General features: G+C 44.3%; 1 protein-coding gene across 1 annotated transcript; it reads left to right on the top strand.

The window, feature by feature from the left end:
• The first annotated feature begins 681 nt into the window (after positions 1-681).
• Positions 682-23,805, top strand: TMED9 (transmembrane p24 trafficking protein 9). Its single transcript, XM_078652742.1, has 5 exons — positions 682-865; positions 14,583-14,683; positions 18,843-18,968; positions 21,900-22,046; positions 22,179-23,805. The coding sequence occupies exons 1-5, from the start codon at positions 736-738 to the stop codon at positions 22,326-22,328; spliced, it is 654 nt and encodes a 217-aa protein (XP_078508868.1). The 5' UTR covers positions 682-735; the 3' UTR covers positions 22,329-23,805.
• The last annotated feature ends 916 nt before the right edge of the window (positions 23,806-24,721 follow it).

Here is a 24,721-nt window from a genome sequence, read left to right as displayed (position 1 = left end):
TATTTCCCATTAGCTCGTTCTCCAGTGCCACAGGATCATAACAAAAGCAATAGCATTATGCAAATCATATTAATGTAAAATGTAAATGTAAATGTTAATCTATTAATCTACTGGAAATAAAGTAAACCTCATTTTCAATGCCAATAGCTCCAACTTTAACAAATGCGAGACGTATTGCATTGTAAATGCTTGTTAGAGATGGTCGGCTGATAACTGCATAGGTGCATTTGTAGGTTTTACAAAGCAGGAATAGGTAGAAGTTGTTTCAAGAAAGTAATTTAATTACCAGGCGAGCTTCTGGGTTTAAAAATTGCATTTAATGTATGTTCTAACTCCCTATTCGGTAATTCGCTGCTGAGGAGCGCCGTCATTATATGCCCTGGCTTGAAGTAAAATGTAGTCCTTCTTTTATTTTAGTGAAATGTCCCGGTTTTTGGCTTGAAAATTCTGGTCACCCTAGGATAGACAGGTCCTATTGGCTTTACAATGCTTGTTTTAATTACGATCCAATGGTGCATTCTAGGTCCTTAAACTACAACTTCCGTTAAGCATCTGGAACACTACTTTCACCATACGGTGACTGATTAGCAGAAGTATCACTGGGACTTGTGGTCCCAATGTAGTACGGTTACACATAGGAAACAATCACTAAACTCGGGTTCCCAGCATGCCTATCGTCTCCGCTAGGAGTACGTGGCAGGTTCCGGCTGCGCCTGCGCAGAACTGGTGGTAAAGATGGTGCTTCTGCGGCTTGTGCTTGTGCTTCTTGCGGGCGCCTCCCTGAGTTCGGGGCTGTACTTCCACATAGGGGAGACCGAGCGAAAATGTTTCATCGAGGAGATCCCGGACGAGACCATGGTTATAGGTGAGACTGGACAGAAAAACCGACAAAGGCGGTAGCATGAGCCCATGGGGGGTTTGGGGAAGAGGTGAACAGACGGAGTGAGACCAGTCATATGTGAGGTGTGGTTATTAGCATGCGTATAAAGGGTAAATAGTGGTGTTATGTGTATGAAATCTTGGAACTTCACTATGGGCATCGGTTCATGTGGCAGGAACAGGAGAGAGAACGACCATGGGTGACATGTTGAGACCAAGTAGAAGGAAAAGGGGGTTGGTTGCGGTCAGAGGGTTATGGGAAACCACCAGTCTACAGGGTACATGGAAAACCAGTGGACATACCGTTATAGTGAGATCTAAAACTGTTGTCATAAGCTCTGCTCTGGAGGGGCCACGAAGTTTAAAGGAGAAATTCATGGGGTGGCAAATGAAAAAAAAATCACTGCATGATGGGGGGGGGGGGTACCATTGGAGGAAGATGGTGTATGTGTCAACGTCCAAATTAATTCGTTTAATCTAGTTTGAATTTACGAATAGTTTGTGTGCTACGTGTGAATGTATTATAGGGGTGCGGGTACTTCCGGGAACGGCAGCTGTTGCACGGAATGCCGTTTGACTGGGACGTGCTTGTATTTGAGACTTCTCCACTCGGGCACAACACTGGCTACAAGGATAGTCGCCAGAAAGGCAGCAACGGTGTCCTGGCAACTGTTACAAGGGTCAACAACAACATGGATAGGTCAGGCGACTGTACCTAAAGATTTACACTCTGCTCGGAACAGCTGCAACAACATGTCTCTGCCCAAAGAACTGGAGTGGGATACGGATTTAAAGCCGGTTCTTTATGGTCCGATCACCTGCATAACACACGAAATGCTGACGTTTATGTATGCTTTGTAACAACATTTGACCTACGTCGTTGTAAACCGCACTGGCGCCTGCTTGGCCTTGTTCATGCTTTATAAAATAAGTGCCATTAATAAAAATAAATGCTTTCGACAATGGCTGAAATAGATTTAGAATGAGCCTGAGGCGTGCTAAAAAGCACAAGAGCAAGTGAGTGCCGGGCTGACGCAACCCTAAGTAGCTTAATGAGCGTGCAAAGGAAGATACAGGTTTCCTGAAGTGTGACGTGTGGCTTCAGAAGATCAGGAAACTGAAGAAAGAGCACCTCAGTATTGCAGCAACCATAGGCCACACGTTACGAATACAGCTCCTGTAAGGAGAAGGAACAGAGCACCGAGAAACACACAACGTGAAAGGATAAAGACTGGGTGGGGGGGAGGGTGCATAATATGCACAGCCTGTCGACTTAAAATCCTGGAGCTCTGTGCTTTCCTCTGTGAGAATGAGACATACATAATTAACACTAATCTTGAAGCAATTGTATGGGGAAGAATTAATCTTTCAATGTATAGATTTTCTGAGATACTTCGATGCAATGTATGATAGTCATTTTTATTGAACATACAGTATGCAACCAGCTGATTATGTATGTATGCATTGTTAGAATGAAAGGCTTTAAATAAGTGGGTACTCCATGTTGGGAAAGGCTGCTGTGTACGCAAACAGAACACTCCTTAAGTACATTTTGAAGAATTGCCTATTAGAAAAGTGTGTATTTGTGCTGAAAAAACACTAGGCCTAGATCTACAATGAGGTGTGGGACTAGCACACATTTGGGAGGCAGTAATGCATGTGCAACAATAGGAAGGTAATGCAAAGAATGAAGACACACACGTACTTTTGCAACGGTATGTGGAGGGAACAAAACAGGTCGGTTAAAAGCAAGACTGAGTGTGCTTTATTTTTGGGAAAATGAAAGAGCTCAAGATAATCAAACTGTTTATTAGTAATCAGTTTTGGACACTGTTTTTAATCTCGTCTATAGCTTTGGAACTTGGACCTACATTATGTAATGTGATACCTTTTGCAGGGCTGATGTATTTTTAACGACTGACACCATAATGTGTTGTATCATGATGCGGTTTATAATCCACACAATTTATAAGCTTTAGATGCTACCTGTTTTTATGTGTACAATAATTGGTTAGGACTGTTTCATGTCTGAAGATTTGCTTGAACTCTTTTGTTGGTAAGAATTTTTGACCTCCCCAGATATCTTTTTTTAACTGAGCGCAGCTAATGTATTTGTCAACTGAAATTCGAGGCAGCATGGATAGCAATCGATTGAAACCAGATAACATTTCCATTATGGCAAATGCAAGAATATTTCATGCTTCTACTGCGCCTCATCTATTCTAGGTCACAGAAATCTGTTTTCCTTTTTTATAAGATTATGCCTAAGTACCGTTTAATGGCTGCATGCTGGTGTAACAAACTTGTTTGCTCATTATTATTCTGTTTAAGACCCTGAATTGTGCAGGTACCCCCAAGGTGGTTAGGCTTGTGTTTGTTAAGTGGAGGATCTTTCTTTACAGTTCAAAGTTTTTTTTTTTTTTTTTTTTTTTTATAGAACAGTTTTCACATTTTCTAACATTTTGACTTATTTGTATGCAGTTCTGTTCATTTTTAGCTTCTTAGTTACATACATATTAATTATTTGAGTTACTAGTTGGAGATGGTCTCCACTTCATTCTCTTTCTTCAGTGATAATCTTAATTGTATATGAGCAGTCATGACCTTTAAACCAGGAACATATTCAATTTTGAAGCAGGAGCATGTTCATTCCATATTGTCATTCCAGTGAGATAAATAATTTGCTACCCAAGTCGTGACAGTTTTTATCTTCTTGAAAGTGAAAAAATCAACCACATGTGTTGTGAAATTTTCATTCAAGAAATTCAGTTGTCCAGACGTACGGTTGGAAACATGGAATACCTCACTAAAATACCAGTGCTTCTGTTTTTCTGTAACAGAATGTTTTTATGTGGCCAATGCCACGCATCTCTTGATTACCTACTTAACTTCCCCACCCTGATTCGTAAGCATTGGCATTGGTTAAGAAAGTGTGTGTGTATGCAAGGCCAGACTTTAAACAGTTTTTGATCTGTTAAGATTTCCCTTGCTTCCCTGTCTCGTTACCTCCCTTCTTCAGTTGGCTATCAAATCAACTTTCTAACAAAGGCCATCCTTAAATCTATAGTGGCCTTGGCACACGTTCTCAACTGATGTTTGTCGCTTTTAATGATTGGACATTTTGTAGCTTCTGCTAGACAACACGTGCTGTATCTTCATGACATGTGGTTTACTTTCAGTAAGCCCGCCATAGCTTACCATTTGTTAGCTTCAAGATCGCTCTCATATCCTTTGCTCCCGTTTGTCATGGCATGCATGAGTCATACCTCTTATTTTGTTTTGACCCTCTCCTGGAGCATGGAACAAGTACTTGTCCCCATCCCCAGTTTTTAGGTCGAGCTGACGTTAGCATTCATGCGAAGCATGAATGCTGTCAGCTCGACAACTAATGTGATCCGTTTTTAGGAGAGTGGACACCAAAGTGTTACGAGCGTTTTCAGTGCCGGATTTCACCTCGGGAGCGCGCAGCATTGTCTGCAGTGGCAGTGTCAGTTTCGCTTTTGTATTACTTTCGTTTTTTCCGAGGCTGGCTGAGGGTAGCTTGAAATGAACAGGCTTGCTTTGAACATCATGAGTAATTATTTCTAGCCGTCTTGTAATGAACATGCACGCTGGTATTCTTTTTAAAACACTTCTTTGTAAAGGCACATTTTTAATTATCGGAAGCATCACAGTGAATAAATGGGTCAAGCTGCTGGTTTATTTATTTATTATTTTGGCGTCATATTTACTTTTAAATTTAAATGAGTGGCCCCCACCCCTCTGCATGCACGCACGCACACACAGGCGCACACACACACACACACATACACACTGCCGCCCCCTGCATACACACAGACACGCAAGCACGGAGCCCCACTCACCCGGACTTCTACTCGTCCCGCTCCGGGCTGCTCCCTCTGGCGTCAACGGGCACAGGGACACTGGCACTCCGCTCCTTGGCTTCCCGGGCAGACGCCGGCTGCACGCAGGGCTCTCCTCTCTCTGCTCCGGAGCCTTGCGCCAGCCATTGCAGCCTGCCTCCTGGGAAGCTCCGGTCGCGGTCGACTTCCTGCTTCTGGTCAGGCCCCGCCTCTGTCTCGAGGAGGGCTGCCTGACTTCCGCCCAGCCCGGCCTGCTTTCGCTGGAACAGCCGCTGGACGATCAGAGCCATCAGACGAGCACAAGAGGTTTACGGTAAATGTCTTTTTAAATTTTTTTTTATAAACACTATTACTAGCCTATGCACTGATTCTCTTATCCCATACCCGCATATGCTATCTCTCATCACGCATCTCACTATATGAGTGACATTTTGATAACGTATGAAACTTTTTGAGAGGCACTTCACTGCGAGTAGAAGGCGGCAGTTATGTCGTTGTAATAAAATGAATATAAGAAATAGATTCCTTTGTGCGTTACAGTAGGCACTTAGCTTTGTTCCCATTCAAGCATGGGTTTCCCCGGTCCAACATACAAGTGGCGATGACTAAAAATACAGGACTGCCTGAACAAATAAACTTTCAAACAACACAATGATTTTGGACTTTACGCAAAAAAAACCTGATAGATTAGTTTTGTATAGCCCACTGTTAAACAGCGCCTTCACTGAGTGAATTTAATTGTCCTGGTGGCAGACACTCACGAAAGCTACACAAATGAAGCCTTTTTTCCTACATATTGCCCCTTTGTTTCTCTCTTCTCTGCTTTATATCAACCGCCTCAATACAATTTCTTTTCCCCTCTGCCTTTCTCTTCAACTCTTCTCTCATCTCCCTGCTCTCGCTCTCCCTCCCTACTTACACCCTCCCCTCTATCCACACCCTGTGATGTCGGCTTACAGGCCCTCTTGCCGCACATGGAATCTACCCGTCTCTCACTGAGAGTGACTATTTTAAGTGAAAGTCGATGACATTATGTAAGCCACTGGTTTTTAAATGCCGCAAACTTTTATCCCCCTCCTGTGATGTGAACCTTCTTTCGGGACGTGGTCGCCTATCGCCACCTGCAGGCCAAAACTGCAGGCCTCACACCCTCACTCACCCTCACTCACCCTCACACCTCCTCACCCTCACACCTCCTCACCCTCACACCTCCTCACCCTCACACCGCCTCACCCTACCCTCACTCATCCTCACTCATCCTCACTCACACACCCTCACACACCCTCACACACCTTCAGACACCTTCAGACCGTCACACCCCCTCACCCCCCTCACCCTTATCCTCACACACCCTCACTCACCCCCTCACTCGCCTTCGCCCCTCACCCACCCTCACTCACACCCTCACCCACCTTCATACCCTCACACACCCTCATCCTCACTCACCCTCACACCTCCTTACCATCACACACCCTCACATCCTCACCCACCAACACACCCTCACCAACACACCCTTACCCTCACTCACACCCTAACACCCCCTCACCCCCTCATCCCCTCATCCCCTCATCCTCATTCACCCTCACACCTCCTCACCATCACACCCCCTCACCCCCTCACCCACCCTCACACACCCTCATTCACCCTCACACACCCTCACTCACTTTGACACCCCCCACCCTCACACCCTCACCCCCTCATCCTCACTCACCCTCACACCTCCTCACCATCGCATACCCTCACATCCTCGCACCCTCACACACCATCACTCACCTTCACACCCCCTCACCCCCTCATCCTCACACACCCCTCACCCTCACAACCCTCACACCCGCACTCACCCTCACCCCTCACTCACCTTCACACCCTCACACCCCCTCACCCTCACACACCCTCACCCCCTCACCCCCTCATCCTCATACACCATCCCTCACCCTCACACCCTCACCCCCTCACTCACCCTTACACCCTCACACACCCTCACTCACCCTCACCCCCCCTCACTCTCCCTCACACCCTCAGCCTCACCCCCCCATCACTCACCCTCACACCCCATCACCCTCACACCCCCACTCACCTTCACACCCCCTCACCTTCACCCCTCACCCCCTCATCCTCCTACACCCGCACTCACCCTCACACACCCGCACTCACCCTCACACACCCGCACTCACCCTCCCACCCTCACTCACCCTCCCACCCTCACTCACCCTCACACCCTCTCACCTTCACCCCTCACACACCCTCACTCACCCTCACTCACCCTCACCCTCACACCCTCCGCCTCACACACCATCACTCACCCTCGTCACCCTCACACCCTCATTCACCCACCCTCACTCACATCACACCTCCTCACCTTCACACACCCTCACATCCTCACGCCCTCACTCACACCCTCACCCACCCTCACACCCCTCACCCCCTCATCCTCACCCACCCTCACACCCCTCACCCACCCTCACACCCTCACTCACCTTCACACCCTCACACACACTCACCCTCACACCTCCTCACCATCACACCTTCACATCCTCACCCACCCTCGCACCCTCACCCACCCTCGCACCCTCACCCACCCTCACTCACCTTCACCCCCTCATCCTCACTCACCCTCAAACCCTCATCCTCACTCACCCTCACACCTCACTCACCCTCACACCTCCTAACACCTCCTCACCCTCACACCTCCTCACCCTCACACCTCCTCACCCTCACACCTCCTCACCCTCACACCTCCTCACCCTCACACCTCCTCACCCTCACACCTCCTCACCCTCACACCTCCTCACCCTCACACCTCCTCACCATCACACCTCCTCACCATCACACCTCATCACCATCACACCTCCTCACCATCACACCTCCTCACCATCACACACCCTCACATCCTCACACCCTCACTCACACCATCACACCCCCACACACACTCACCTTCACACCCCCTCACACCCTCATCCTCACTCACCCTCACACCTCACCATCACACACCCTCACAGCCTCATCCTCACCCACCCTCACACCTCACCATCACACACCCTCACTCACACCCTCACACACATACAACCACGCACACACACACAACCACGCACACAACCACGCACACAACCACGCACACAACCACGCACACAACCACGCCCAACCACACACCCAACCACACACATACAACCACACACATACAACCACACACATACAACCGCACACATACAACCGCACACACACAACCGCACACATACAACCGCACACACACAACCGCACACATCTATCTATCGCCCTGACCCTATCTATCGCCCTGACCCTATCTATCGCCCTGACCCTATCTATCGCCCTGACCCTATCTATCGCCCTGACCCTATCTATCGCCCTGACCCTATCTATCGCCCTCACTCAATCTATGGCACCACCACAGCATCACTCAGGGGCACCACAGCATCACTCAGGGGCACCACAGCATCACTCAGGGGCACCACAGCATCACTCAGGGGCACCATAACATCACTAAACGCCACACCATCACTCAGCGCCACCACAGTATCAATCTGTGCAACCATTCAACAACAACTGGTTCAAATATGTTCTCTCAATGTTTCAAGCTTTATTACAAATGTCACAAAAAGTTGGTAATATTTCACTTCTGTTCTTGGATTTTCATCACAATAAAATACACTGAACATATTCTTCACAAAAGTTATTTACAAAAGTTTAAGATATTGCCATTATAAGTTACAATAACTTTTATTTAAGTATTAATTATTTAAAAAAATTAAAAGCCATTGTTATTTGTAATATCAATACATCTAAGTCACGTAAATACAAAACATGTTGCATTACAAATGCCTATAGGTGTCACAATTACAAAAGATAAAAGTATTGGCATTGAAAATGACAAAGCTATTAATTTCGCTATTTTCAAAACAAACACATAAATAAAAAATGTGTCATTTACAAGACCAATAGCTCAAACTTTCCTAATGCGAGACCTATTGCATTGCAAATGCTTGTTCAAGTTACTTTTTAATTGGTGTGCAAGCACTCCATATGAGTGCTCATATTTGCAGTTTTTTCTTATTTGCCTACTGCCCATCCTGGTTGCTTCTTATGCCCCAATCCCTGTTGCTTCTTATCCCCATCCGTCTCTTCTCAATAGCCTCCACCCTCTAATTCATGTTCGGCTTTTCCTCTGTCCAACTGCTTTTTTTCTCTTGCTCCTTCTGGGTCCATTTCGTTTTACCAAACATATTCGCCAATGTTTGAGTCTCCTGATTACTAAAGGGGAAACGTTTAACATTCCACACAATAGCTGCTGCACGATTAGTTAGTCATAAGCCATTGCAAGAATATTTAGTTTTATAACTGGAGAGAAGGAATTATGACACTGGTTGCTGGTAGTTATATTAAGCTAATATTGCCTCTTGCATGCTGAGCGTAAAGTTCAGTGACTTCAAACAACAAGTAAAGGCAAAGCCAACAGTTCTCACCTAAGCAAGAGCTATTGGCTTTCCTAATCTTTTTAGTCATGTTGTTCACCAGTGTGGCTGCTGTTCAGCATGAATAAAAGTTAGTGGTGTAGAGGAGAGTGGCACAGTGTGTCGCAGAGTGGAATGATGAAGAGTGGAATAATGTGGAATCGCGTAGTGTTGCAGAGTATCGTGTGCAGCGGCTTACTATGCATCGTCGTAGATTAGTGTTGCATAGTAGAGTGCAATGTCAGTGGTGCAGAGTAGAGTGGCGCACAGTAGAATATAGTGCCATAGAGTACTGTGACATAGAGTAGAGTGCAGTGGCATTGAATTAAGTAGTGCAGAGTAGTGTCGTAGAGTTCAGTGGCGTAGAATGCAGTGTTGCAGAGTGGAGTGCAGTGGCGTAGGGTAGAGTCCTCTTGAATGCAGCGGCGTTGAGTACAGTGGTGTAGTGAAGAGTGCATTGGCGTAGTGTTGCAAAGTATAATGACATAGAGTGCAGTGTCGTAGAATGCTGTGGCATAGATTTGAATGGTGCGTCATAGTGTGTCGCCGTGCAGAGTGTAGTGGTGCTGAGTAGAGCGGCATAGAATGCAGTTGTGTGGATGGGTGGCGCAGAGTGCAGTGACGTAGAGTGGTGCTAAGTGCAGTGGCATAGAGTAAGGTGTTGCAGAGTGCAGTGATGCAGAGTATGGTGGCGAATGATGCATTGGCATATAGTGCAGTATTGTAGAGTGCAGTGGTTTAGTGTAGAGTGGCTTAGAGTGCAGTGGCATAGGGTGGGTTGGCATAGAGTAAACTGTTTCAGAGTAAAGCAAAGTGACATGGAGTGGTGCAGGGTAAAGTAGAGCAACAAAGTGGTGTAGAGTGTAGTGGTGCAGAGTAGAATAGAGTGGTGTACAGTGGATTGGTGTAGGGTTGAGTGTTAGAGTAGAGTGCAGCGTTGTAGAGTGGCATTGAGTGTAGTTGTGCAGAGCAGATTAGAGTAGCCGGGAGTGGAGTGCAATGTAGTGGCATAGAGTGGAGTATGCATTTTGTGGTAGCACACTGCCATTACAGACAACATACTTTCAATTAAAATGACCATTACATTTGCACAAAGTTTTACTTATAAAACGATAATCTGTGGATATGGCACCACATATTGTATTAATTTGTTTTGATCACATTAAATTATTTGCTTCCAACACACTTCAGAATTAACAAAGTGCTTCATCGTTGCTCTCATAATTCTAATATATTCTGAAATATTTGCACATTTCATTTAAAAGATGTGCTAGAAAAAAAAGCTTTCCTAACCCCAGTATCCAGCAAGATCGTCACATGAATCATTTTCCTTTGAAGTCACAGAAAGAAAAGTAAACATAAAGCTCCCTCCCCTCAGAAGACAGAAACTGATATCTGACCTCTGTCTTTGTATCCACAGAAAAGGTGACCAGATCAGAACAAGATTTACAGGCCTGTTTGCAGAAAGGCAATACCAAAGGGGATGATGGACTGAGTGTTGAACAATGCAACATCTGGGCATACCCTGCTTGGCAGTTCGGGCAGGACTTTTCCCATGAGGCACAGGGTCAGACTGATTTGCATATGGCCATGTCTGAACTGGGGTGGCGGAGTGAGCTAAAGAATGATGATGGATTAAACCCAGATCCGTTGACTGGGGGTGAGTGCTTGCATTGTTCAACACTCCGTCCATCATCCCCTTTGGTTTTGCTTTGTTTACAGAAAGGAGCACTAATGGAAGAATACAAGGGGAGTTGCTGTGAAAAGGCTTAGCTCATTGGGAGGGACAAACTCTCACTGGACAGCCTAAAACAAATAAAGCCAGCAAATGTAAATCCAGAAAATGTGACTTACAAACCACAAAGCCAATGGTATGCAACGGATGGAACGCATTCACAGGGAAGTTTTCTGAATGTCCCCAACATGCCTTTAGCAGTGGGCTTCGACCTAAAAACGACCTTCAAACCACCCGCCCTACACATCCTCCCATATTCTGTTCTTTCCCTGCCTCCTGTGCTGTTCCTTGTCCCGCCCCTCATGGCAGACAAACTAGCGCTGTGACGCGGCCAGCACTGACTGTCATATCGCTTTTTTCTGTGACCTGCAGCCATGCTGAACAGAAGATGTGCTTGTATGCAACATGGCTAAAAGATATTGACAATGCCAATGGCTCTCTCATTGCCTAGACCTATTGGTGTTCACTTTGGTGTTGGATAAGTGACTTGTAATTGCAGTTATTTGCAAATGTAGTGAATTATTTAATACTAACTATTTCTTCCTATGTGCTGGATGCTAGAAAGTTTTATTAGTCATTTGCAATTTTTGTGTTGTGCTAATATGCCTCGGTAAGGCCATTTTAAAGTGTAAAAGGTATTTTATCTTGTATATGTTCATTGTTTAAATCAGTGTGGCATGCATGATAAAAACATCTTATTTGCATGCAGTTTCCTAATACCCATTTAAACTTTTAAATTGCCAAAAATGACAGTAGTAACATCTAAAATATCGAAGGTTTTTTTTTTTACCGAAAAAAGGTGATAGAAAGTGGGCAGATAAAAGTGTGCTGCTAATCCCACAGCGCGCCTTTCCTGTCTCTGAAGGAAAATCTTTTTAGCACTTGGGTGACAGGTCTATTCTGAAGTTGGAGTATAGCATTAGGATCTTAACATAAGGCTGTCTACAAAAGTCCACACTCTTGGTTTCCTATTGAGCGTATGCATAGTCCATGCATTTAGAGAACATTCCTATAATGATGAAATAGGATGGCAAGTGAGTAAAACACTCAGTCTCCTTCATAGAATGTTCACGAGCACAGACTAGAATGGCAAGCTGAGCCCCAGGCTGTTTTCTGTCTGGTAGAATGCAGGCTAAGTCTTCCAGAAAGGAATCTGTTGGCTTTGTGATATCAAAGTACTTGGCTACGAGACTGCTTGAAAGTTACCATTGCTGCACAGGTGATACCATATTTGTCAAAACCTTAGTTGGACTTATTCTATCACTAGTCTTATCTGAATAGTATCAGAGGGATGTTTGAACATGCCTTCAAATGTGTGATGGGACCTTTCTGTCAGAGAGAAAGGATTGAAGAAAAAGGTAATGACTTGTGTATGATGATTTAAATTGAAATTTGCTTTTATTGATAATCTCAATTATAATTTTACTCTTGAAAAACATCTCTGTATGGTTTAGTTGAACTCCAAACCTATGCAGAGACAATGGCACATTATAAACCTACTTTCCATTGAAGGTTTTGTAAAATGGCATTGTAGATCTGTTTGAAAGAAGGGCTCATTGGCTTGAATACCAGGGTTAAACTTCTGATCTTCTGATTAAGTAATAGCTTGTGAAGTCCTTCCAATAGAAATCATCTATTTCTTTCTTATCTTCCATCAAAGAATCTCACGTGCTGCACTTCTAGGGAATTCACCATATACACCCTCACCTGACATCCCTCTCGTCATCAATGATCACTATTATTAGTTCTGATAACAAATTGCAGAGTACTGCACAATGGGAAATCATTCATAAGAATATCAACAACCAACCACCACTTCAGAATGCTGGTAAAGGACTGAGACCTAAAAATCTGTTGCTTGACAACCATTGAGGAATGGAGGCAGTGATCGTAGATGGAGCCTGTCCTATGGACAACCAACACATTCCGCTATATTCCTATGAACTTTCCACCAGCGTCTTGCCTCGGCCACCTGACATTGGAGTAACTCTTATACAGTTCATACTTTCTCGCTATTCTGCCTTCTTTACCATTCAGCACATCTAAGGAATATCCCAAAAAAGGACTCCATGTGCACCTGTCCTAATGTTTGTTTCTATCAAATGTTGCATCTGATTGTAAAATATTAGGAATAAACAGTTTTAGCGATGCTGGTTACTGGAGCTTTGGGTGTATCGGAGTATGCCAGGCAATTCCCTCCTTCCACACTATGCCACATAGCACTTTGTACACCTTGTCTGCTACATTCAAAAGTATGTCTTTCAGTTGCTGGCATTCTGTTTCGTGACTTGTTGTATTCTAGTGCGTCTTCATAAAGTACCTCTTTTACTGCACGCGTGCCAATCCAAGCAAGACGTGCTGGACATTTTGAAACTTGTTGCTCATTACAATAATACTGTGCTGTTTTGCCGGCATCCTTCTTGTTATTAGTAGAGTCGCATTTTAAATGTTGCTCACTATGGGCAACGATATTTGGGACCTTCGTTTGCCTTTTACAGGACAAACAGATGTGCAGTTGGTGGACAACGTTTTTGATATATTTTTCATAGACTCTGTGGTGCTGTGTGTCGTACTTAGTAATGGCGTTTTTTTTCTTCACTTAATGGATTCCTACTACAGTTGCTGTTATCTTGAGCTGAAGACTGGTTACCTCTTCTATGAAAGCCTGAAAAGTGATTTATGGATTCTAACATACATAACCTTTCTTCTTGGGACTTGTGCGCCCTTAAATGCAGTGTATTACAATTACCACTTTTAGTCATGGACTGTAGTGTTCATTTAATGCCTTTCATGTTACTTATCTTACTCTTGGGCTTAATCATCAAGAACCTAGGGGGTGGGGAGAGGTAAACAAAAGCAAACCCCACCCCCCAGGCTACCAAGACTAGCGTTGCAATTTTTCACTTTCAGTCTAGGATCAAATTGTAATAGCATTTATGTAGCTCTTACCACCACTTATGTGGCATTAGAGTTCTCTATGCTGGGCAGCACCTGGCTCCAGAACCCAGGGTTAGTGGTTAGATTTGTGTTGTTGTCAGTGCTATGTTTTGGGATGAGCCTTGTGCGTTCAGGCAAACCATCCCATGCATTTACTCCAGTTTCTTTGTGGTAGATTAAATAAAGAGGTTAATTGTGACCATTAGTGTGACAAAAGGAGGATTTGTGAGTTCATGCAAAATGATTGGTAGCATTAAAAGAGGAGCTAGAGGACTTTAGGGATGGCTAGGTTACAATGTATGACTTTCAAAGGAAGGCTCTGATCTATGAAATAATCTGTGGGCTGTTTTCAGAAATACATTATGATTAGGCAAAGATGCATCTGATTTAGAGAAGGTTGTGCTCAGAGAAGACCTGCAGAAGATGAAGGGGAGGAGAGGGCCATGTGAAAGGAAAAAGGTGAGATGGCAATCTGAACTTTTTAAGTAAAGGACAGTTTTTCATGCCAAATACTTGGAATATAGGGAATACCTCTTGGTATAGCATGTAGTCTCTTTACAAAAATGCAATCATATATATGGTTGCCAACAGGTTGGCAGACCTTTCACCCTAAAAGTGTCCACAGTGTGATGCTTTATCCGAAGTGGAGGGGGGGCGGTGGATGTGGTCTTAAAATTTGATCACTGCTTTTTCTATCCCCAGGGAATTACCGCACACAGCTGTATGACAAGCAGCAGGAGCAGTACTTGCCTGCCACCCCAGGTCTGGGCATGTTCGTGGAAGTCAAGGACCCGGATGACAAGGTAAAAAGCTTGGAGTCCTTTCTACTGGACAGCACACAGAGTTAGTCTGGTGTTTCTGTGCCATCTAACAGGTCATTTACTTGCTTGCTCGGACACGCACACCCATCCCAGCATTCCCTTTATGCTGACATTTCTGCATTACTTATTCTGTATACGAATGTCATAAGTTCGGCTCTAATTTATGTGCACGCTTGGCACTGATAGCTGTTTCAGTCAATTGTAAAGCGCTCTGAAATCCTTCAGGATCAAGTTTGCGCTATATAAAACTTTATAAATAAAATAAATAAATCATTGGTTGTCTACAAGTAGTAGATTCCCCTGTGATGGAGCCCACGAGGTTGTTGAAACTTAAAACCATCCCCATCCATGTGCGAGTAGAGTTTAGTGTGCTGCCTGGTTCCGTTTTTCCAGATGGTGGAACCAGTGTGGGTACAGGTAGTGGGTCACATGGTTTGTAGATGTGTGATTACATAGGATAATAACAGTCAGAGGGTAGGCTATAGTCTTACACAATTTACCGAGTATGGACAGGGGGTCCGGTGTGGACAGTGGGTTATCAGTTCTGTGGTTGTGGGTTTGCCCAAGGCATGCCGTTTAGCTGGGTTATGTCTTGTTATCTTTTCAAGTGTACTTTTGTTTTAACGGTAAATTTTGTGATTTGTCATGGTTTGTGTATTTCTTTATGGTAGAGCCTCTTGAAATATTTTGTGTGGGTCTGCACCCTCACACATGTAGTTGGCTACTGGAGCCACATAGCATTTAGGCCCTGCAACGATTCCCAAAATGCTTGTACTCAACAGTGGGTCATGTTCTCTGTAGTTCTATGTTTTCATACTGTGAAACCTACATGTGGTGATCTTTATCCTCTCCCTCTGTATGTAAAAAACAGAGGTTACACATATTCTATATTGTGTGTGCTTTCCTGCCTGTCTCTTGTGCAGATTGTTGTCATATTTCCATGTTTGTAATGGTTTCATTGTTGCTTGGCTCTCAGGTAAAATGTACAATAAGGCCCCAGACTCCACTATGCTCCTGGTTCATTGGGGAGTAGTGAGAGTTGTTTTTTGACTCAAAGAAATATTGCCCTCTTTCTACAGATTTTCTTTTAGATTCATAAGTCTTAGGATAGAACCGCACATTCCTCTTCCCGTTCCAGGGTTGGGTATGACAGATCGATTTTAGTTTGTAGATCATGCGGTTATTGCATGCTGTCCTAACGCAAGATTACGCTTGTGGCCGCAGAGTGACTTATATGGAGGGTAGACATTAAATAGGAAGCACCATCTAGTGTTCTGCTTGTAGTTCTGAAGGAGAAGAGAGGTTTACAGTCCGCGAATAGGGACTCTTTTAAGAGAAACAAAACGCGAAGAGGTGTTGAGGAAGAAATTGTCACTAGGTAGTTTTGTTTTGCTTTAGGGAGATCAGCATTCTCCAGGCTCTTTTTGTCCAAACAGTTTGTCTGGTAATTCATGTCCAATTCATTGCCCAAAAAATTGTTTTGAGTTTTCAGTTGGATGCTTCACCGCTTGAATTCACGGAAACCTCCATTGTCTGTAAGAGACGCATAAGAAATGTGAAGAAAGATGGCACCAGGTGACTCGTACTTGTGCACACCTGCAGTGAGCATGGCATACTCTGTCCTTTGTTTCTTTCATTTAAATGGTACTTCAAACACACTTTTATCAGAGCAGCATGAGTATTAATATATGTCCATCTGCCTCTTCTTTCCCAACAAATGTTTTCATAAGGGGTCAATTATAAAAACATCTTATACCTTGGCTGGAATCATTCACCACACTTTTTTCTTTGGGATTCAGGCTTGTGATTACCTGAAACCGTGGTCATTTATTTACCAATCTTTTTAATCCATTAAATGCTTTTCTTGTGTAAAACTCATTAGATCACATATGTCAAAGGTATCATGGTCCTTTGGGCCCCTAATCAAATCATAATAACAGTTCATACATTCGAACCAAATACTTAAGACATATGAATAACTTATTTACAGGTGTTGCCTGGGACACTACCATTAAACACAAAAAGTTCAATACACCATAAGATTCAAATTAAACCAGAGAAAACCAGTCATGAACTTTTCTTAAGCAAGAGTCCTTATTGAATTTCACTTTTTGAGGAAAGATCTTGAATGCGCAAAAACTCACGGGTTATCTCCGCCAATAGTATTTTGGGGCACTTATCTCAGTCCTTTGATTGCCTGCAATATAGACTGAATATCATACATTAAACACCTTCTTTTTATTTATTTTTACGGGGGACATAAGTCAACGAGTTTCAACTTTATCAATTTGCGGTCTCTTCAGGACCAAGGCTGTTTTTAAAATTGTACTAATCACCACGGTTGGACAACTTGTATTTTCCATATAAATGTAGATCACTGCTTCAATTGGATTTACTTTGGTGGGACTTGCTGACACTCGATTTTCCTTTCTGGTGTGGTGAATAATTCCTGCAGTCTAGCCTTAGGCTGATGCAATAGCCTAATCCCTCAAGTTAGAACAATTAATAATTCATATGGGGTATATGATGTCCAAATTAGCAATGTATTGCTGTTCCTAGATGCGGTCTAAGAAGGCTCGAACTTGGATGTTGACCCCTATCGGACCACTAGGCGCATGGGTATAAAATCTCAATGAGGTGGCACCATCAGAATAGTGTGACCACTGGTTTGAGCAGAGTTTACACGGCTACTGAAAGACTGGCTGTTTTTGGAGGGGGGCTTGTGGGCAAACATCTAGCTGTTTAGAGGCAGTGTAGTGAGTTTCACCTGTGCCTGTATGTGTGCGGCAACGTGTACAGAGCGGGATTAGGGTGTGCTAGCACCCACATTCACACAGGAACTGCACACCTCCTGAAGAGTAGTCCTTCTCCTTCTTGTCGGAGGGCGCCATCTGAAGTGCCTCCAAAAAGTTCCTGGTGTGGAGAATAGGCGGGTTGTGAGGGTGCCTTGTACATTCATGGAACGGTAAAGAGAAGAGACTTTCAGCTGCTCACACTCCAGTTCCTGTTGTGCAGTATTTTGACCATTGTGTTGAACACTTCTGGAGAAATAGACAATGGCACCACAAATTGGATCAGCAAGACCCGGGTGGACTAAAGCATAATTCTCCAGCACCCCAATCTCTGCCCTCAAACTGAGATCCAACCCTCTCCAGCATAACACTACAACCTTACAGAGCACTCAGTCCAACTTTTCAAGAGCACTCTTGTGATCCCTGCCAACACCCGAAATCGCCCCTCGTCACCTTAATCTAGAGTCGGAGGACCACCAGTGTGCACCCTCATAATCTGGCTCAACTCCTAATCCCCCTCTTTACAATTTCAGCCTTCAGCATCACTATCTAATTTCTCAACAACACTCAGTCTAGCACTTGGGACACCAAGACATAAACTTTGCCCCCAGCACCAAATATCTGCCCTTGGCCGACATTGTCTCGATCACAGTGAGGTCTAGCGCCTCTGCCTTTCAGGACAACTCAATCCCTCAGTACCACAAATATGGCCCAATACCACCCAGTACTCGGGTACCCAAAATCTGAGTTCACTGCCACCCAGTCAGGCAATCTAGCACCCTCAATTTCACCCCTCCGCCTGGCGTCATTCACTGGTACCCTTAATCTCAGTCTGAAGCCCTAACACCGAATCTATCTCATCCCAAACTACCACCCTCAATCTTGATCAACTCAAATGAGCCCAGAGGCTCTCTCAATCTGGATACACAGCAACAGACCAACCCAGAATTCTGGCTCACTTAATGGCCAAAGCCTGCGCTCCAGTTAGGCACCAATGCCACAATCTGAGCTCCAGCACCCAGTTTTTGGGCTGCTGACATCCAACCATCCCCAATCCCACCTGCAAGCAGCCCAACTCACCGCACTCTCTGCCAATAGCAACCCCCTCCCCCTTGCACTCTGATACTGAACTAGAGGAGCTGTTATCCACCTTCTGTCTTCTAGGGCTTATGATGACTTATTCCACAATGACTTGTTTGACACCTGCAGAGAACTGTTCCCAATAATCTTATCAATAATAGTATGTGTTACTCCTATAATATAACGTAAAATTAGTTGGATTCAGTGTTCCTGCCTTCCTGGTGTATGGTCCCACTTTTAAGAGTACTGTTTTTCCCCTTCTCTTCCAGGTCATCCTATCCAGGCAATATGGCTCAGAAGGCAGGTTTACCTTCACCTCTCACACTCCAGGGGAGCACCAGATCTGCCTGCATTCCAACTCCACCAAGTTTGCCCTGTTTGCAGGTGGTATGCTGGTAAGTATTGGACACTGTACTGTTACGGCCTGGATGCCCAATAATGGAGATGGTGTTGGCATTTGCAAGCTTAACATAACGTGGTTGACCTGCAGGTTTCTTACGAGTCAGTGATGTAGGATCTTAGACCAGGTGCTTGTGCAAGTGCCCCAGCCTTATTCTGCAAATGTTCTTTAGGCTAAGGAAATCCATTTTCACGTCGTTATCTAGAGAGCTACAACACAGAAAATGACTTAAATCCCATTCATTGTCAAGTTTGTCTAGTATCTGGAAAACCCATCAAATACATAGCATTTTAATGTATCCTGTATCTATGAGACACTCCAACACCCACACGCTTTTACTTTGGGATGTACATTCTGCCTTTTTGTCAGACAATAGTGCAGGTTCCACGTAGGGTGTAAGAGTACAGTCAAAAAACAGTATCTAGTTCTGAAGAAACAGATACGCTGCATATAGAGAGTTAGTACTCTGCATATAGTGAGTTAGTACTCTAGAAGATAGGAGATGTATGCTGTTAAGATGTTTAATGCACAAGTTCCCTTTGTAAATGTAGGTCAAAAATATGTTTCTTTGAGCTCTATAGGTTCTGACTAATTCAAAACTTATCAATTTCTGTTTTTGGGTCACGTTTCCAAAGGAGACTCATTAAAAGGTTGCTAAGGATATTCATTGCGGTCTGGAAATGACACATTTTTTAAGAGGTTGGTGCTTCAGTGGTTCACATGCTTTGCCGGAGAATAATCAAGGGATGGATTTGTAGTCCCACTTTTTGATTGTGTATTTAAATTGTGCTGGGGCGGAGCAGCTTCTCGAGTCAATAAAGATCAGTGGTTCATTAGGTAACACTTCAGTTATTACATGGTTGTGATTGCTCTTCTTCCGGTTCTGGGGAAGTACGTAGTTAATGGGCAAATGTCCACAGTTGTATTAATTTAGTACTAGAGTAAAGAAAGGCCTGAAATACCCAAAGAAAGCCATATAAAAACATTTTCCTCTCCTTGCCTGTGTAGCTGGTAAGGAACGCAGTTCCACTGAAGCCCAGTCATGACCAGCAGCAGGTCTGTTAGTCTGCTGTCTAGCAGAGACTAGTTAAGTCTTTAATTTTATCTGTAACAACTCTGCTTCATTTCTGATTTCTTTTCCATCCAACATTATTCTCTGTGAGGGTTCTGGACTTTATGTATAACAAAAAAAACACAGGGGGTCTACCAGCTTGATTATGTGGCTGTGCTGTCAAACCGAGTCACCAAGATCTCAGGGTGTATGAATCACATGAAGACAGCGTATTTATATACAAAGTGAGTGCTGAATGTGTGGGAAAAGCCAACACAGCATAGATCATTCATATAGCTGACATCCGAAGCAATTAGCAAAGGGTTTCCATCAAATTGACTCAATGATCAGTCCTATCATTTGGCCAAACCCAGATGTATAGCAGGCTGATCCCCTGATCATTGGGACTTCAAGCACCGCTCCATCTATTGCTGTTTGAGGATTTGGTCCACCAACATAAACGAATCGTCAGTGATGGCTGATCTTTGATGGTTAGGTGAAAAAACAGTGCAACAGAAAATATAGTGACTTTAAAATAGGATGGAGTGTCCTCCTATTAATAACTTTATTCTACGGACGAACCACACCTCCTAATTAAAAACCTAGAACAGTGCAATAGAGACAGTCAGCAAATATCTGTCTAGTAACGGGCCAACATGTTTCTGCCTATCGGGTATTGAATCCCATGGCATTCGTCAGGGCCTCTGTTCTTTCAATAGTTGCACTAGTAGTAGTGAGACAAAGGAAACACCACCAGCACCAAAGTGAGAAAAGTAGAAAGTAAGAAGGGTTGGATACGGTACAACCTGTAGCAACCACAGACATTAGCCCTCCATGTCAATTAGGGATTACGAATTCTATGGAGGAAAATGCATAATCGTTAATTAACAACTTGCTGTGTCAGTAAACCACACATTTTGTTTCACCAAAATTAATTGAAAAAATAATGATGTGTTCATGCTCACCCTTCATGGTAGGGAGAAGGACCTCACCTCACAACTGTTTTGTTGTTGGGTTCTGGACTTTAGTCTGATCATCATTTTATTCAAGCAAAAGCTCATTCAACGCTTGCACTTGCCCAAGAATGTTCTCACTCTACAATTTAACAGGAACAGGGGTGGGAGCACACCACTTCACCTCCCAGCAAGGTTCGCCCCTGGCATTGTGGTAAATGCAGTTTCAGTTACTTGCTTGCTTCAAGAGTGATGGAGTGTTTCGCCACAGTTGGCGCAGATAGTGCTGATCTCTAGACACGTGTTTCTGGTTCTTTAACAGTCATCAGTAGAGATTAGTCTTTCAAATTTGGGGTTTGCTGAGTAGGCTGCCAACATCTTTCTCAGATCACTCGAACACTCTTGAAGCTATCAAGTAACTGAAACAGCATTTACCACAATGCCAGGGTTGAACCTTGCTGGGAGGTGAAGCAGTGTGCTCCCACTCGACAATTTGTTTGGATCCCACCAATAGTTGTGGACTATAGTAGGCTCCATATGTAAAAGTAATTAGCATGTGGGCTAGGGGTATCCACCACGTGATTGAATGAAAAATGCTATGAAAATGCTTCACAGTTGTTGCCACAAAGGATGTATCAGCTAACAGACATCATGGGGACACAACTGGAAATGGAAACCACAAGATCATGGCCAGACCTAGTTAGCAAGAATGTAAAGATCAAACAGGACCTATAATGTAATACGTTACATGAGGCAGGGAAATGAGCAGACTAGAAGGGCCTTTTTGTTGTTTTTTTTTTTCATGTTCTGTGTGGCAAGGCTTTGGAGAGTATTACTATATTACAAGTCAGCATCTCTCCACTGTATTAAAACTTTGAAGCAATTGTTTTCTGGAATAAAACCATGTAATTTCTCTCCGCAGCGAGTTCACCTGGATATTCAAGTAGGGGAGCATGCCAATGACTATGCCGAGATTGCAGCCAAGGACAAGCTGAGTGAGTTACAGCTCAGAGTACGGCAACTGATCGAACAAGTGGAGCAGGTCCAAAAAGAGCAGAACTACCAGCGGGTAAGGAGCTTTGTTTTTGTGCTTCTCAGGTGGCATGGCCTCTGCCTGTAGTTTCTTTTAAACCTTGAAAATACTTTTGCATACATATTCCCTCTGAAACCACTAACTTAGCCCTCTGTTTTCTCTTTGCAGTGGCGGGAGGAACGGTTCCGACTGACTAGCGAGAGCACCAACCAACGTGTGCTCTGGTGGTCCATTGCGCAGACCCTCATCCTCGTTGTGATAGGAATCTGGCAGATGAGGCATCTGAAGGGCTTTTTTGAGGCCAAGAAGCTTGTGTAGTCTGGACCACTATTTTGTGTGTGGGCTGTGTCTGGCCAGGAGAGGACAGTATTTCAACCAGTGCTATTAAAGAGATTAACAGACTCTGGAGTCGAAACCAGCACAAAAGCCCTTTCTGGGTAACTGACTCCCAACAACAGCCCCACTGCTCACTGGAAGCAGGCACCGCAACACCCGGAAAGGCAGGGAGAGGGAGGGGGAAATTGACTACATTCTCCGTCCAAAGGGAGAACTGATTCCAAGCAGTTGCCTCCTGTGGAAAGCCCCCTCCTCTGATCTGTTTTTAGCCTTTTCATTCTCACACTTCCCACCATGTTCTACTTCAGGTTTAAGATTGCTAGTTTTTATATTAATGTAAATATATTGCCGAATTGAGTCCCTTTCTTCCCCAGTGTGTGTAGTCATGTGAATGGTGGGCTGCCAACTGGAGCACAGACCCAGTGCACTGAATAGTCTGCAATACCGAGCTCTATGTGGCAATGCTTGCTCTAGTGTCCATATGTGGCTGAGCTCCTGTTGTAGCCCATGACTGGGTATTTCGTCATTACCTTTCATCCTGGGTGGAGACTACCAAGGGAGAGATTCATCAGCTCCTGCGGTTTCAGGGTGTGCTGCTACTCATGGAGGGGAGGGTCTGTAGATTGCTGGTTTGATGGGTGTGAGCATCTAATAAATGTCTGTCCAGCCCGCGATTGGATTAGACCGGTGATGGGCTTATAATTGGGTAGCCACTGATGATTCTTGTGGGTTGTGTTGATTACAGGCGAGGTAGGTGGGGCAGAGATTAAGGGCCAAGGGAGGTCAAGGGGCGGTAACATTAAGGGCGTGGACGAATGTCTGATCCTTGCTGTGAAAATGAGTATGCTATTTGTACCCAGGTGCCGGTATGAATCCGAATGGAGTTCTATTCCTTTGTCCTGATAGGGGGTTTTCTTTGTGCAGGGATTGTGTTGGTAGCAGTTCTATTGGCTCTGATAATCCTGAATTACATGTGGTGGACCCTGCTACATGCCAGTCCAGAAGCTTTCCTGCATCAGCAAAATAAGGAGACACTCCTTTACCTGCAAGTCCTGTTTAGTATGTGACTCATGTGTAGAGGAAGCTCACCTTTTGGAGAAACCCCAAATACCTTTCCTCAAGCAGCTCCTGTTGCTCTCATCCTACTGATGTACCCCAAATGTGTGACTCGTTGTTCCCCTCTCTCCTCACACACTGCATGTTGTCTCTGCAGGGGAAGCGGGTAACACCAACCTCACAGTTGTGTGCACTATAACTTGTACTCACAGTTGTCCTAAGTTAAACCACTGAGATTGGCTGTGGTCGAACACTAGATATTGTTTTGAGGTGGAGGTAATGGGGATGAGTTTTGTTTTGCACCTCAAGGCCGGGCACTAAAAATTCTCCCCTCTTTTTAGTTACGGGTTTAAGTGTGTATCGTTTTGCTTCTGAAATAAAGATCACAGTGAGTTAAGTTCAACTGCATGTCTCGCAGTGGTTTATCATCTGTCCTATCTAAGCACCTTAGTGCAGTGGCATGGTAAGATTCTTTGTCACGCCAGATAATTATTTTATCTAGGCAAGGGTGGGGGAGGCACTGGTGCTGTATTATTTCAATGCAAAAGGTAGTTGGACTTGTAAAAGGAGCAGGGCAACAATACACAGAATGGAGCTTTTTGTCAGAGATGTGCAACCTTTAGAGTCTCTTTCTGAGGCGCTGTCTGTCATTTTATATATGTACTGCACAATTGCATAAGCTGCAGACACTCCCCTCAATTTAGGTCTGCAGTGTGCCATTGCCACTGTGGGAAGTGTACGATTTTAGTGCCAGTCATCTTTCAGGGTCTGCTGCTCCCTTCACATCTTGGGTGTGGTGTAAATTGACCACCTGGTAAAAAGGCAAATTGTGGACAGTGACCGGCAAAATTCAGACCAAGGGTCAAAATTCAGGACAAAATGTCATTATTACGTTCATATCTGAGGACATCACATGATTACAAAGTAGACAGCTGGCAGAAATACAAGCCAAAATAGGTTTATGTCCTTTAGTTTATATTATACAGTGGACTATTGAGCAAACATTTACACATATCCGGACGTATTTAAACATCATAAACCTAGCAAAGATGTGCACCCCAAGCAGAATTTGACAGCCCACATACAGGACAGTATTCCCAATTCTACTCCAGTGCCATGAAGGATAGTCCTAGAAGCGGCGCTGAACGTAGACTGAGTTCACAGGCAGTAGCACTACTGGAGAGTGAAACCGAGAGAGAAAGGATGGTGAGAAAGGAGAGAAGGATATACACAGTACGAGACGGAAGCTTGGAATAGTGAGAGTGAACAGTGAGAGAAGACGATTAGGGGGCCTGCCTGCTGAGAGAGCCGATGGTAAA

This window comes from Lissotriton helveticus, chromosome 7 (genome assembly GCF_964261635.1).
Source record: "Lissotriton helveticus chromosome 7, aLisHel1.1, whole genome shotgun sequence".
Taxonomy (NCBI): Eukaryota; Metazoa; Chordata; class Amphibia; order Caudata; family Salamandridae; genus Lissotriton; species Lissotriton helveticus.
The sequence above is the reverse complement of the archived record's forward strand: the minus strand, read 5'-3'. Positions and strand labels throughout refer to the sequence as shown.

Coding starts and splice junctions, on each gene's coding strand:
- TMED9 (XM_078652742.1), top strand. CDS start 736: ATGGTGCTTCTGCGGCTTGTGCTTGTGCTTCTTGCGGGCGCCTCCCTG. Junction 18,969..21,899: donor TGTTTGCAGGTGGTATGCTG/GTAAGTATTGGA, acceptor TTCTCTCCGCAG/CGAGTTCACCTGGATATTCA. Junction 22,047..22,178: donor AAGAGCAGAACTACCAGCGG/GTAAGGAGCTTT, acceptor TTCTCTTTGCAG/TGGCGGGAGGAACGGTTCCG.